The sequence below is a fragment of the Triticum aestivum genome, chromosome 6B, assembly GCF_018294505.1.
Source record: "Triticum aestivum cultivar Chinese Spring chromosome 6B, IWGSC CS RefSeq v2.1, whole genome shotgun sequence".
In the NCBI taxonomy this organism is placed as follows: domain Eukaryota; kingdom Viridiplantae; phylum Streptophyta; class Magnoliopsida; order Poales; family Poaceae; genus Triticum; species Triticum aestivum.
This window is the reverse complement of record NC_057810.1, coordinates 33043214-33057572: the sequence shown is the minus strand read 5'-3', so window position 1 is coordinate 33057572 and position 14359 is coordinate 33043214. Positions and strand designations below refer to the sequence as shown.

Below are 14359 nucleotides of genomic sequence, written 5' to 3'. Positions count from 1 at the left end.
AAGATAAGAGTGAAGAAAAACCCTAAATGGTGCCCAAAACGAAACGAAAACCAGGTGTTAATTAAAGCAAAATCCCTTCGTGATGAATCCCTGCGCTCTGATTGGGCGGTCAGACCCTCCCCCGGATCGCACCCCCAAACCAATCCCCACCGCCCACTCCCCGCAGATCCAACGGCAGGCACACTGCGTCACGCGGATCGCTCCCCCCTGCCGCCGTCCCGCCGAAGCCACCTCCCCAATAAAAGCCGCGCCCTCGCTGGCGTACCAACCCACAAACACAGAGCAGCGCGCACCGCCGCCCACGCATCTCGAGTAGTTTCCAGCTCGCCGGAGACGCAGCAAGCAAGAAGATGGCCGGAAGGAAGGGCGGCGACAGGAAGAAGGCGGTGACCCGCTCCGTGAAGGCCGGGCTCCAGTTCCCCGTCGGCCGCATCGGGCGCTACCTCAAGAAGGGCCGCTACGCCCAGCGCGTCGGCTCCGGCGCCCCCGTCTACCTCGCCGCCGTCCTCGAGTACCTCGCCGCCGAGGTATGCGCCGATCTTTCCCGTCCACGAGCACCTGTTCTGCTCTGTTCTTCTCCTGCTCGGCGGATAACTGACAGATTTCTTTTTTGAATCTCAGGTGCTGGAGCTTGCCGGCAACGCGGCCAAGGACAACAAGAAGACCCGCATCATCCCGCGCCACCTGCTGCTCGCTGTCCGCAACGACCAGGAGCTCGGCAGGCTGCTCGCTGGCGTCACCATCGCCCACGGTGGCGTGATCCCCAACATCAACTCCGTGCTGCTCCCCAAGAAGTCCCCCGCCGCCGCCGAGAAGGAGGCCAAGTCGCCCAAGAAGAAGACCTCCACCAAGTCCCCCAAGAAGAAGGTCGCCGCCAAGGAGTAGCCCGCCCATAGACTACTGTCGTGACATTGCTTAGGTCCATATCAGGGAGAGGATGATGAGTTTTGGTTGGTTGGATCCTGTGTGTAATTGCCTAAGTCTGTAGTGGCTGTTACATTAGTTCGATGAACAAGCCGGTAGATGGGCGCTGTAATTTATCTCTGATTTATGTCCGGAATGGCTAAAGATGCAATCCTTTCAATCATCTTCTCTTGTGTATCCATGGCTGCAATCCATCCTTTGCTTCAGAGACTGTCAGCTTCTTGTTATTAACATTGGATAGTCAGATGACTGTACTAAATTAGATACTCCTGAGTTACAAACATGACAAGGCAAATGACAAAATCATGTAGTCAGATGTACCTAACAGACATGAGAAACAATTAGGAAATGAGATACCAGAATTACTTTTGGACTGAGAAACAGGTACTTACTGAGAAATCAAGATGCTACTGTAGAAGAATGCTTGCCACACAGGAGGGCAAACATTGCTGGATAAATAATCAAGTCGATGCTGCGCTTCATGTATCAATATAAAAAACACCTTTTTCAGAAAACAAAGTTTTTTTTTACAAAGTTACCACTGTGGAGAAAATAACAGGTAATGATCTCAGTAAAACGGTGAAATAGTCAGAGGTTTCACATAGTGCCAAAAAACGTCTTACATTATGGGACGGAGGGAGTAATAAGTATCCCTCTTGCCCCTTTCTCTTTTACATTTTGCCCCAACTGTAACTCTGCTCTCAAAGTCAAATGCTATCATCAGAATACAGCTAAGCATACCAATGCACATCAACTTCTAACCTTGCATCTTACTAATTTAAGAAAAAAAGCAAACACGAGGACATATTTGCTAATATGGTTTCTTCAATATTTCGTGAATTTTATTCTCATATTTTTGTTTGCCCACCCTTTTTGTGAACTGAACCTTAGACATGTCTTCTATATGACTGTATCTTACTCCCCTGTTACCCCCATCGTCTCGATGCGGACGCCTAGAGATTGATTAGTATGAATTTTTGTGGGCATTGGGCCTTCAATCTATGTGTATTGGACCTGCAGCTGCACCCAACACGTAGCAGGCCGACCTAGTCCAAGCCCTCCATCGTATTATCATTTCTCTGCTTCTCTCATTTCATTTTCTTCCTTTGGTTTTCCCCGTTGAAAGTTTTGTTCGATTCGAAGATCAGATAGTTGTTTACAGATTCCCGTTCAAGAAAAGAAAAGATAGAGAACAGTTTAGAAGTTTGATTCTATCTCGAGATTTTCTTTTGGGTTAATTCTTTGGTATATGCATAGCCATCTAAATACAATTGTTGATATGATATATAACCTTGTATACATTGAGGAAAAATGCAAGACACATTTGATTAAAAATCCGATCAAATATCTAAAATTTTATTTGAAAATGAAAAATAAATACATAAAAACGAAAAGGAGAAAAATAGATCAAACAGAAAAAATATCCAATGCAGATTTAAAAAAAATCAAGGAGTATGTGAACAATGTTCAACCTATGTACTGAAAATGTTCAGCGTACATCGACCAAAAGTCGACATATATTTGAAAAAAAGGAAAAAGTGAAGAAAACAAAAATATAAAGAAAGAAAGAAAACCGATGAAAACCAGTAGAGAAAAAACATAGAGAAGGAGAAAAAATGGACAGAAAACCAACCAGAAGGTTCCTAAAACTAATCCAGCCCTCCCACGGAGGGTTATGAAATCCTCTTAAATGAGTCGGCACACAACGATTTGTCTCACAGTAAGCAAGATGTAGCTTGCCCAGGCACAACCGGACGCTGCTATGCAATGTCTATAAGAACGCTGAGCCGCCAAAGCGATGTATGTTTGTTCACTGAAAAAATGTTTTTTTATTGCAAGGTAATACATGTCTTATTCATATCATAAAGATTTAAGTACAAGTCACGTAAGGATCGACATGACAAAACTGAAAAGATAGCAGAACATCTTTGAGCTTGACACCAACGCCCACCACCTGCCTCCGGCACCACAACAATAGGCACCGAAGAAAACAATGATGGATCACCTCCTCACCCGAGCTCGACGCGGTTTCATCGCTGATATGCAGCTTTGCGGACCTCCAAGGTGGCTCACCAAAAGTGAAGCCCTTATTGTTGAACGAATCAGACCGGGGCAACACCCCGGACACGCTATCGAACTCCAGATCTGGCACCCCACCGCGACTAAGACGCCGCAGAAGGAAACCATACCTGCCATCCACGAACCACGAACCCAGCACATGTTCCGTCTTCCAGATGTCGTCGATGCAGACCACAATCTGCATCCGCTCCTGGACTACCTCCCAAGCTCCGCGCCGATGCTGGAGCAAACATCGTCGCAATGGCGGAGCCCGAGGACACAGGTCCACCATGAGGATACCGCCGCCGCCACGCCATCCTTGCTTGAACCGACTGGTTTCCAAATCCATCCCCAACCATAGGACCCATGGCCTTGTCAAGGAAGGATCCGAAGAATCTTTATTCAGCGCTGTCATCGTGCCGCCGAAGCAAAGACGATGAACAGCCTAAAAACCTAAACTACGAGGGAGTAAAAACAATCCACACGCGTGGATCCGGCGACCCCCCCCCCCCACCACCACCGACGACCGAGGTCGCCGGCGGAGGGGAGCCGCTGGAGGACGGCGCCGAAAGATTGGGCTCTCCTGGCGGCGGCTAGGGTTCCAGCCGCCAGGGACAGGAGGAAAACGATTCTGAAAAGATGAGTTTGTAAACACGAAACCAGCCAAGTGGTTGTTATTAGTACACAAAACCCATCAATGTGTACATGTATTTATCTTAATATATTTCTTTGTTGTGTGCATCTAACTAAAAAAAGGAAAGTAAATAGTTTTGAGAGTGCATATAGACCCTAATTGTATTTTGTTGTGATGATATGTTTAGTAGGACTAAAAGCGTTGATGAAAAGGAACGAGATGGTGCACCCCTCCCCCTCGCTCAAAATGTGCTGATTTGTCGATGACTGATTTTTTGGTTTATTTAAATATTAGGAAAGTCGCGCTATTAAGAGGGGTTGAGGTTGCATCATTGTGGAGATCATGCCTAGTAAAAACCGTTCAGTACCCCCTCCCCTCCCTCCCTTCCCGTCTTTGGGGTCCATTGGAGATGCTCTTAAAAGACAATGATGGGAGTTGGTTCGGAGAGTGGACTTCATCAATCGGGAAACAAGATGGCATTTGAAATTCAGATGCACCGAAGGCAACATCATAGCGAAAGTACGCCGAGCTCGTCATGGCTTTAATCTATATCTATACCTACTAATAAAATAAGGTGCGTTTCTCCAATTTTTTCATCCGTTCACCGCCGAAAAGTTTTTCCCCTATCCGAGGTGCTACTAAATTTGTGTGCGTCCGTTTGCTAGAAAAGAAAACGTAATTTTCATACATGGGTCGTGCACGTTGTGGCCCGTCCAAGCGAGCCCACTTATTTCCCAGCGCAAACAGTTAGGAAAACCCTATTTACCGCACGCGGCGACAAATAGTCTGACCTTCGCACAGGGCGCAAAGCTGGGCCAGACCGTTTTCTTTTTTTCTGTGTCTTATTTCTATTTTGTTTTTTGTTCCTTTCTCTATTTCTTTTTTCCTTTTCCTGCAAACTTTAGAATTTTTTAGTTTTTTCCTTAAATACATTTAAACAACAGAATTAAGATTTGTGTTTTCAATTTTTAGAAAATAATTCCGATTTCCGAACTTTTGTTCCTGTTCTTAAAAATGTTCGAAACTTGGAAAAAAAATTCATTCCAAATTTGTTCAAAATTACAAAAACAATCCAAATTTTTAAAAAATGTTTATGTTTTCCAAAAAACAGGTATTCAAAATAAAATTGGATTTGAGAAAAGGTTCCATTTTTTCAAAAAAATTGTGTTCTCCCAAAAAATTGGGATTTTCGAAATAAAATTGGATTTTTAAAATATGTTCCATATTTGATATATATTCTTGTTTAATGAAATGTTCACAAATTCAAAATAACGACAGTGGTTAAAAATAAATACATTTTCAAAGATTGTTATAAATGCTCAAAACATGTTTCTATTAAAAAAAAATCCTAAATTAAAAAAACCTTAGTGCTTTTTCAAAGGTTCATGTTTTCGATAAATGTTTGTGAAGTCTAAAAAAATCTCCCTATTTCAAATGGTGTTCACCTTTGTCCAAAATGAACGAAATTTTCAGAAAACTTTTCGGTATTTTAAAAATTGTTCATGTTTTAAAAATATTTTTCAATCCACAAATATTAATTTATTTTCGGAAAATTTGGGAAAAAGGCAAAATGAAAGATTTGAATATGGTGATGCAATATGTTCTTTTCACAAAACTATATAATTTTTCATCCGTTCACCGCTGAAAGTATTTTTTTCTACCCGAGGTGGTACTAAATTCTTATATGTTTGTCTGCTAGAAAAAACAAATTCTTACGTGGACCGCACATTGTGGCCCGGCGAAGCCAACACACTTATTTTTCTTCCCACGCAGTTGGGAACATAATATATTTTCTGCATAGTGCGAGAAATAGTCGGAGTTTCGCACAGGACATCCAATAATGGGCTGCCAATTTTTCTTTTTTTCTGTGTTTTACTTCTATTTTTATTCTCCTTTCCCTGTCTGTTTTTCCTCTTCCAAGTTTATTTTTATTTTTGAATTTATTTCGTAAATTAAAACTTCACAATTGGCAAAATGTTCAGAATTTCAAAAAATTGTTACTATTTTGAAAAATATTCGGAACTTGCAAAAAGTTAGCCATTTATTTTTGTTCAAAATTGTTTGAGATTTCTAAATAGAAAATGACATTCCAAAAAATTCTCCAAATTTGAAATATTCATGTTTGGTGAAATTTTCAAAATTAAAAAAAATGTTCGTGTATAAAAGATACACATTTTCTAAAGATGTTTTATTTTCAACACATGTTCTCGTTTTAGAAAAGTGTTGACAAATTCTAATAATGTTCACGTTTTCACATAAAAAAATTGGTGTTTGTTTTTACATAATAAAGAGGCCCGGAGCCGCTCTGTTATGTATTGGCAGCGGTTCTCAATTGGTTGTTTGTTTTTACAAAGAATATCTAGCTTATTGCTAGATATACCATGTACTCGCCTCTAGCAATCTCGACATGGGTCATGGCTCGGGTAATGTATGGGGGTTTGCCTCCCTCGTTTTGCCTCTATTTCCTATGGGATGGGTGGTTTATGTGCATATATTTTCTGTTTAACTCTTGTTTCCCTTTTTTTTCTTGTTTTCCTGTTTCTTTCACTTTAGTTTTTCTTTCATATTTACTTTTCTATTCCTTTTTCTTTTTATACATTTATTGTTTTCCCTTTTGGGGTTTCCTTTCTCCTGTTTTTTCTGTTTATTTCTTTTTTCCTTTCCCCATACCATTTATGAAATCACTTTCTAAAAAATGGTCCCCATGCTTTGAGATAGGAGTATGTTTTTTCATGTACTCCCTCCGTTCCATAATGTACTGCATATAGATTTTTTGAGAAGTCAAACCTCACCAACTTAGACCTATTTTTTAAAGAAAAACACTTACATCTAGATTGCCAAACATATATATCATTATACTCATCATAAGATGTAGTCTCATACTACCTCCGTCCAGAAATAACCGTTGCTCAAAAGGATGTATCAAGATGTATTTTAGTGCTAGATACATTCGTTTGAGCGATAGTTATTTTTGGACGGAGGGAGTATTTTATATATTTGGTATTCTAGATATAAATATTCTTCTCTATAAATTTAGTCAAAGTTTGTAAACTTTGACTTTTCCAAAAAGAAAACTGTATGCACTACATTTTGGAACGGAGGGAGTATTAAAAATGTGCATGCGTATTATAAAGGCTCGACATGTATTAATTATTTTATTACATATTAGAAAAATATTAGCTAATTATTTAAAAGTTTTTCTTTGTGTATTAAAGAATAACTTCTTTGTTAAAAATTATTTGATGTATATCAAGGATGTTTTACAATTTACTGAAAATGACAATACTTTATTTTTAAAAAATGTTTATAGTGTGCACAAAATATTTATATTTCACTAACGATAATCCACGTGTTTTTAAAAAAGACCATGTACTAAAAATGTTCTTCGCATACTAAGAAAATGTATTTTGGGTATTAAAAATAATTAAACTTTATTGGAATTATTCATCATGAATTATCACAAAACGCGTGGACCTTTAGTGCCTAGTGCCTAGTGCCTTTCGATCTGGACCTTTAGTGCAAACCATTAACAAGGTTCTATGTATGGATACTATTTCAGGAACAAAATCAGAACAAAAAAACGCAAAAGATCTGAGAAACCAAACACAATTGGTTTGAATAATATTTTGTTTTATTTTGAGCAACTGCATGTTATAAATTTAAAAGCTTAAAAACAATAAAGTTGCTATTCAGATAGAGTTTTCTATTTTACTCTAATCACATACTATATTTATTTTGAACTTCTAATCTCTACGAATGCAGAATTTCTAAACCTTGGGTACAAACCACTAACAATTTCTATCTATGAATGTTATTTCAGGAACAAAATCAGCATGAAAGAAAACGTAAATGATTCTAGAAACCAAACACAACTGGGTTTCTTTTTGAGAAACAACAAAATTATAAAATTAAAAGATAAATAGAAAAACAATTATTAATTGTAAAAAATCTCTATTTGTTCGCAGCATATTTGTGCTTAAAATTTGTACAATGTAGTACCTTGAGGATTTGCTGCATTTCTTTTGGGGGTGATGTTGTTGACTTGATGGCTAAATCTGTTGCATTGTAGGATGAGAATCCAAAAGCACACATGGAGGAAATAAGAACTGTGAAGATTGGTTTAAGCGTCTTACCTCATTGGAGGCACGCGCTGCGTGTTAATATAACAGGGGCGCACCTCCCTGGATAGCGCATACAATTGGTTGGGATTACAACTTGTGAACCAAGGAAAGAGAGGGAGAGATAAGGCTACGGTTACAGGAGGATAGAGATCGATCCTAACAACCTAGCCGGCGCTAGATGCTACGTTACAATGTATGTCACGTTACAATATGTTTAACACCCTCCCTTAATCACAACTTGGTCAAGTTGAGATTACGCTTGAATTCTTCAAAATTCCTTGTTGGTAATGCCTTGGTGAATCTATCTGCAACTTGATCTCTGGAATGAACAAAACGGATCTCCAGTCTTTGTTAGCAACTCTTTCTCGAACAAAGTGGAAATCTATCTCAATATGTTTTGTTCTTGCATGAAAGACAGGATTAGCAGCCAAATACGTGGCACCAAGATTGTCACACCAAAGACAAGGAACTTGACTCTGTCTTATACCAAGTTCCTTGAGCATGGACTGTACCCAGATTATCTCAGCTGTAGCATTTGCTAATGCTTTATATTCTGCCTCTGTGGTTGATCTTGAGACAGTGGCCTGTTTGTTTGCACACCAAGATATGAGGTTAGGTCCAAAAAGTATTGCAAAGCCACCAGTTGAGCGTCTATCATCAATATCTCCTGCCCAATCAGAGTCTGAGAAGGCACTAACAAGGGTAGATGAAGACTTGTTAAAGCTAAGACCAACATTCATAGTGGCTTTCACATATCTGACTATACGCTTTGCAGCAGTCCAATGATTTGTAGTAGGTGCATGAAGAAACTGGCAAACTTTGTTAACGGCAAATGAAATATCTGGCCTAGTAATTGTCAAGTTCTGAAGTGCACCTACCAGACTTCTGTATTTAGTGCTATCTTCCTGATTCAGGAGTTCTCCTTTTGTAATAGACAATTTTTCTGTACTAGACAAAGGGGTTGGTGATGGCTTACATCCTTGCAGTCCAACTCTTTTAACAATATCATTGGCATATTTCTCCTGAGAAAGATGCAGTCCATCTCCAAGTTTCTTGACTTCAATGCCTAGGAAGAAGTGCAGATCTCCTAGGTCTTTGAGTGCAAATTCTGCACCCAAGTCCTTTAACAATCCTGTCACTGCATCATTAGATGAGCTGGTAACAATAATGTCATCTACATAAATAAGTACAAATATAGTTGTGTTCAACTTATTGTAGATGAACAAGGATGTATCAGACTTGGATGGAATAAACCAAGTGACTGCATTTTCTGACTGAGTCGTGAGTACCAGGCCCTGGGGGCTTGTTTGAGCCCATACAGTGCTTTGTCAAGTTTGCAGACATGAGAGGGAGTGTTCTTGTTTTCAAACCCAGGAGGTTGCTTCATATATACTTCCTCTTCCAGAACACCATGGAGAAACGCGTTCTAAACATCTAGCTGCCTGAGAGTTCATCCCCTGGATACAACAATAGACAGAACCAAGCGGATAGTTGCAAATTTGACAATAGGACTAAAGGTGTCCTTGTAATCTAAACCATACCGTTGCTTGAAGCCTTTTGCAACAAGTCGAGCTTTGTAGCGATTAATAGTTCCATCAGACCTTTTTTTGATCCTGAAGACCCACTTACAGTCAATGAGATTTTTACCTTGTTGTGGGGGAACTAAGTGCCAGGTGTTGTTTTCAGAAGTGCCTTGTATTCTTCATCCATAGCTTGTTTCCAACGTGTGTCACCAAGTGCCTCATGCAAAGACTGTGGTTCACCTGTGGAACATGCCAGACCATACTTGAGAATTTTTTTTATAATTAACAGGTTGAGTTACCCCTCTTTAGAGATGTGTCCGAGGTGGTGTAGCAGGCGCTGTAGCAGCAGCAATCGCAGAAGATCCTAGAGAATATGCAGTAGATCCCCCTGGAGCAGGCGCCTCTGGATCAGGATTGTCTGCGGCTGAAGGGCGTGACGAAGCAGCGCGGTGCAGCACAGAAGATCCGGGCGTCGCGGCATCCCGAGGAGCAGATGGGGTGGCGCCAGATTCCGGACCAGGTGGGTGCGTCAGAGCCGCAGCGCCTGTGGCGGTTGGCTCATGGGAGCCCGCGCCGATCGGTTGGTGCTGACGCCGCGCATAGCAGTGGATGGAGTCGGGGAAGCGACTTGGAGACCGCCACGTGGCAGTCGGTGATTGGTGCGGGTCGGAGGAGGGCTCCGGGTCGGTGGAGGCGCGCCGCGTGGTCGAGATGGAGCGGCCGGGGCGGTCGCTGTCGAGCAGATCGCTGGCACCTGCGGCCCGCGTGCATGCAGACGGGGCGAATCCCAAAGGAGATAGCCTGTCGTCCTGACGAGGAGCCGATCCCGATGTAGATTTGTCCCCCAAGTCCCTGCACATGAAATATCACCCTGTTTGGGTTGTTTCTTCATTATTTTCAAATCTGTTTGCTGCATCGCCTTCGCTGTGCTGGTCTACATCATCACACAATTCAGCCAAGGTATTAGGAGGATTAGTCATGTGATCATTACAGTTGTGTTCCCCATGATCGCCAACAAGACTAGGAGGTAGAAGAAGAATTTCTTTGCGAAGGAGTGCACCGGCATTGGGGTGTAGATCAGCGAAAGGAAATTTGGTTTCATCAAAAAGAACGTCACGAGATATGTAGACGCGTCCAGTGGGAACATCAAGGCATTTTACGCCCTTGTGTTGGGGACTATAGCCTAAGAAAACACATTGTGTTGATCGAAACATAAGTTTGCGCTGATTGTATGGCCTAAGATTTGGCCAGCATGCACAACCAAAGACACGAAGCGATGCATAGTCTGGTTTGGTATGGAGGAGTCGTTCAACTGGAGTTTCATTGTTGATGACTTTACTAGGCAGCATGTTAATGATGTGAACAGCGGCTAGAAAAGCTTCGTCCCAAAATTTAAGGGGCATGGATGCGCCAGCTAAGAGGGCAAGGCCAACCTCAACAATGTGTCTGTGTTTGCGTTCAGCAGACCCATTCTGTTGATGAGCATGAGGGCATGACACTTGGTGAGAGACACCGAGAGTTTGGAAAAAGGAGTTTAATTTTTCGTATTCCCCTCCCCAATCAGATTGGACAGCAATAATTTTGCTATCGAACTTTTGTTCAACGAGAGCTTGGAAGTTTTGAAACACTTGAAACACATCGGATCGTTTCTTAAGAAGATAGATCCAGGAGTACTTGTTATAGTTATCGATGAAACTAACATAGTATGTGTGTCTACCAACTGAACTGGGGGCAGGCCCCCATACATCAGAGAAAATGAGTTGCAAAGGTTTGGTAGAAATACTAGTAGAAATTGGATAGGGTAGCTGATGACTTTTAGCTCTTTGACAAGAATCACAAATGGTTTCAATATCACGCTCTCCAACATATGGGAGCTTATTCTTCCTAAGCAATCGTTCAACTTAAGAAAAAGATGCATGCCCTAGTCTATCGTGCCACCTCGTCGTTGAGAGTTTGGTGACACCATATGCTTGCTTATTGAATCTTCTAAACTCCGGAACCAATGGGTAAAGCCCTCGAACACATCTACCTCGGTAGAGAACCTTCTTCGTTGCCTGATCCTTGATCAAAAAGAAAAAAGGGGCGAACCTCGAGAAACACATGATTGTCAATAGCAATTCGATGGACGGAAAGAAGATTTTTAAATGCACTAGGGACATGTAGTATTTTTCTGAGGTGAATTGGACGATAAGGGGTTTTAACAACTGAATGACCAACATGTTTGATCCTCATACCTGCTCCACTGGCAGTGTGGATATGGTCTTGACCACGGTATTTCTCCCGCATGGTTACTTTCTCCAACTTACCGGTGATGTGGTTTGTAGCACCACTATCCATGTATCAATTTGTATCTACACCGTATGAAGCTTCGGCAGCACCAACAACTTTTTCGTCCTGGGAGGAGTCACCTTCATCTTCCTCGAACCTGTACCAGCAGTCTTTAGCGGAGTGGCCCAGCTTTCCGCATATATGACAGCGGACAGCATCGGGGCGATTCTGGAGGAGGAACGACGGCCCCTATTGTTGTTGGAGGAGGGCCGTCCGCCGGCACCGGTGCGAGGAGCACCGCCACCGTTGCTGTTGCTGTAGTTGCCGCTGCCATTTCCTTTGCTCTTGCCGCGCGGCGGACCATGGTGGCGGGAGCCACCACGGCCACCACGAATAGCGGCGTTGGCGGAGGACTTGAAACCGCTGCCGTTGCTGCCTTGGAACATCGCCACGCGCTGATCAAAGTTGCTCATCTGAGCGAACAGATCATCGAGCGTGACAGGTCGGTGCGGGCGTCGAGGGCTGACACCAGTGGCTGGTACTCCATACCCATCCCGGCGATGATGTAGGAGATCTGTTCGTCGTCATCTAGAGGCTTGCCAGCAGCTGCTAGCTCGTCGGCGAGGCCACGCATATAGGCGAAGTAGGCGCCCACCGTCTCTGTGCCCTTCTCTGCGTTGGAGAGGGCGACACGGATGTTGTTCACGCGCGATCTGGACTGGGACAAAACATGTTCACCACCGCAGCCCAGAGCTCGTGCGCCTTGTGGATGTTGGTCACCTGGACAAGAACTTCTCTGGAAAGATTAACCAGCAAATATGCCAATACCTGCTGATCTTCCCGCACCCAGACTTGATGAAGAGGATTCGGTGAGGCTGATTCCTTGCCGTCTTTGTCCTTGGTGACGATGAACTTCTCTTGTTCTTTGATTGTCCCTTCGGCATAGCCGAAGACACCAGCCCCGATCAGCTGTGGCGTGACCTGCACACGCCAGAGGACGTAGTTCGTCCAGGTGAGCTTCTCTGTAACCTGACCATTGAGGACGGCCAGAGGAGCACTGGTGGAGGAGGAGGACATGGCGAGCTCGTGGATGGAAAACGATGGATGCTAGATGTATAGGAAGAGGGAGACTCTGTATACCATGTGAAGGTTGGCTTAAGCGTCTTACCTCGTTGGAGGGACGCGCTGCGTGTTAATATAACAGGGGCGCACCTCCCTGGATAGCGCATACAATTGGTTGGGATTACAACTTGTGAACCAAGGAAAGAGATGGAGAGATAAGGCTACGGTTACATGAGGATAGAGATCGATCCTAGCAACCTAGCCGGCGCTACATGCTACGTTACAATGTATGTCACGTTACAATATGTTTAACAAGAACCACAACTGGAGTGAATAAACGAGGTCGAGATGGAATTTTGTTGGCGCAAGGTGCTTTTCTTCATCATCATCAGGGATACTAAGTATCAAGTCAGAAATGGAAGACCATGGACTTTGTTATATGCCGCCAAGGAAGTGCCCGAGATCAGATGGCTATCTTCACTATAGAAAGAAAACAATATAACTGGTAGTCTCGATTGTGTTGGACACGCTGATTATTACATGTTGGTACACTCATTTGCCAAGCTTGCAAAGGTTGATATTAGGGTTATTCATGCCAGTGTGCTAAAACTTGAGAGGAGACTTGCCTGGATAGAAGAAAAAATAGGCAGAAGCTTGGATGCCTTGTAGAAACTACCAAGCTAAGCAAATGATGCTCAAAGACATGTTTCAGGCTGCCGTTATGGATGGATTGCCAATTTTCCAAGTCAGTAAACTGGTGATGGGTTATCGTTCTATTGTCGAGAAAAGAGATTATGTTTGTAGTCAGAAGGGTCCAAATAGCGGACCTCTTGCAAGATCTTGCTGAAAAAGTGACCAGGAACACCAAACTGTATATGTACTTGTACCAACGATTCCCATGGAGATGCCCGTTGATCCCTAGTTCTCTTTGGTGGCAAGCTTTGCCAAAAAGTTCTGCATAGTCATCGCCTGCCAGATTTACAGCTCCAATGTAAGAAATATCCATGGCCAAGGCCACTATGAAGTTCATTTTAGTTTACCAGTGTTTACCAGTTTTTACTCTTTCTTACTAATGGAAAACCCACGTCACGGTTTCCACCTAGGCATATGTTGTTCGTAGTCCTTGTGTTGCCAAGAAATGGTTGGCTCCGATGGTCACTGCTATATATCGTCAATTGTTATTTTTATTGCTTGGTTTTTTTTCCTCTGCATAGGCATGGCTTTGGTCTTATATGGCTTTGCTTTTTGGCGGTGTGGTCGGTTAGTGCGTGTGTTTGTTGGCTGCGTGCATCCTAGTTATGCAGAGGCCGGCTGTGTATAAATTATGATTGTATCCCTCCATGCTACATTATGAGTCAGTAAGAAAACACCCTTTATCGGAAAAAACAACCTAGGCATATATTGTTGTACCAGATTGTTTTCGCCTCATGTCCATGGAGCCTTGGTTGTTTGTACTACTGGATTTAGCTAAGGGCGTACCTCAAGTTGTATTGGCTCTCTTGCACCTCAACTGCATCTTTAGCGCCGCAAGTTGTTCCTTCAGACAATCAAATCGGCTTTTCCCACTCCACCTTTTCTGTTTGTCGAGCTTCAGTCCCCTCTAACCATTTCTCTCATTTTGACCTATGTTTTTTGGTTGGAAAATGGGTTCATCTGCATTTGTGGCTTTTGCATCTATTTTGACTTTGGCAGCAGGAGCTCTGCTTCTGCATTAAGAGGGGAAGGGGGATGACACATCTGCTAAAGATCAAGAAAACTGGAAATGAGAA

General features: G+C 42.7%; 1 protein-coding gene and 1 pseudogene across 2 annotated transcripts in view; one reads left to right on the top strand and one right to left on the bottom strand.

The window, feature by feature from the left end:
• The first annotated feature begins 264 nt into the window (after positions 1-264).
• The window catches only part of LOC732714 (histone H2A.1-like), an 81173-nt gene continuing 67078 nt past the window's right edge, over positions 265-14359 (top strand). Inside the window, exons 1-2 of one of the 2 annotated variants that reach the window (NM_001428013.1) lie at positions 273-527; positions 622-1133. In NM_001428013.1, the coding sequence (NP_001414942.1) occupies positions 351-527; positions 622-885 (441 nt within the window). In that variant the 5' untranslated portion in view covers positions 273-350 and the 3' untranslated portion in view covers positions 886-1133. Of the gene's footprint in view, positions 528-621; positions 1134-14359 lie in introns of those variants that run through there. The other variant, XM_044554673.1, reaches the window with a different exon arrangement.
• Positions 11986-12123, bottom strand: LOC123140385 (uncharacterized; annotated as a pseudogene).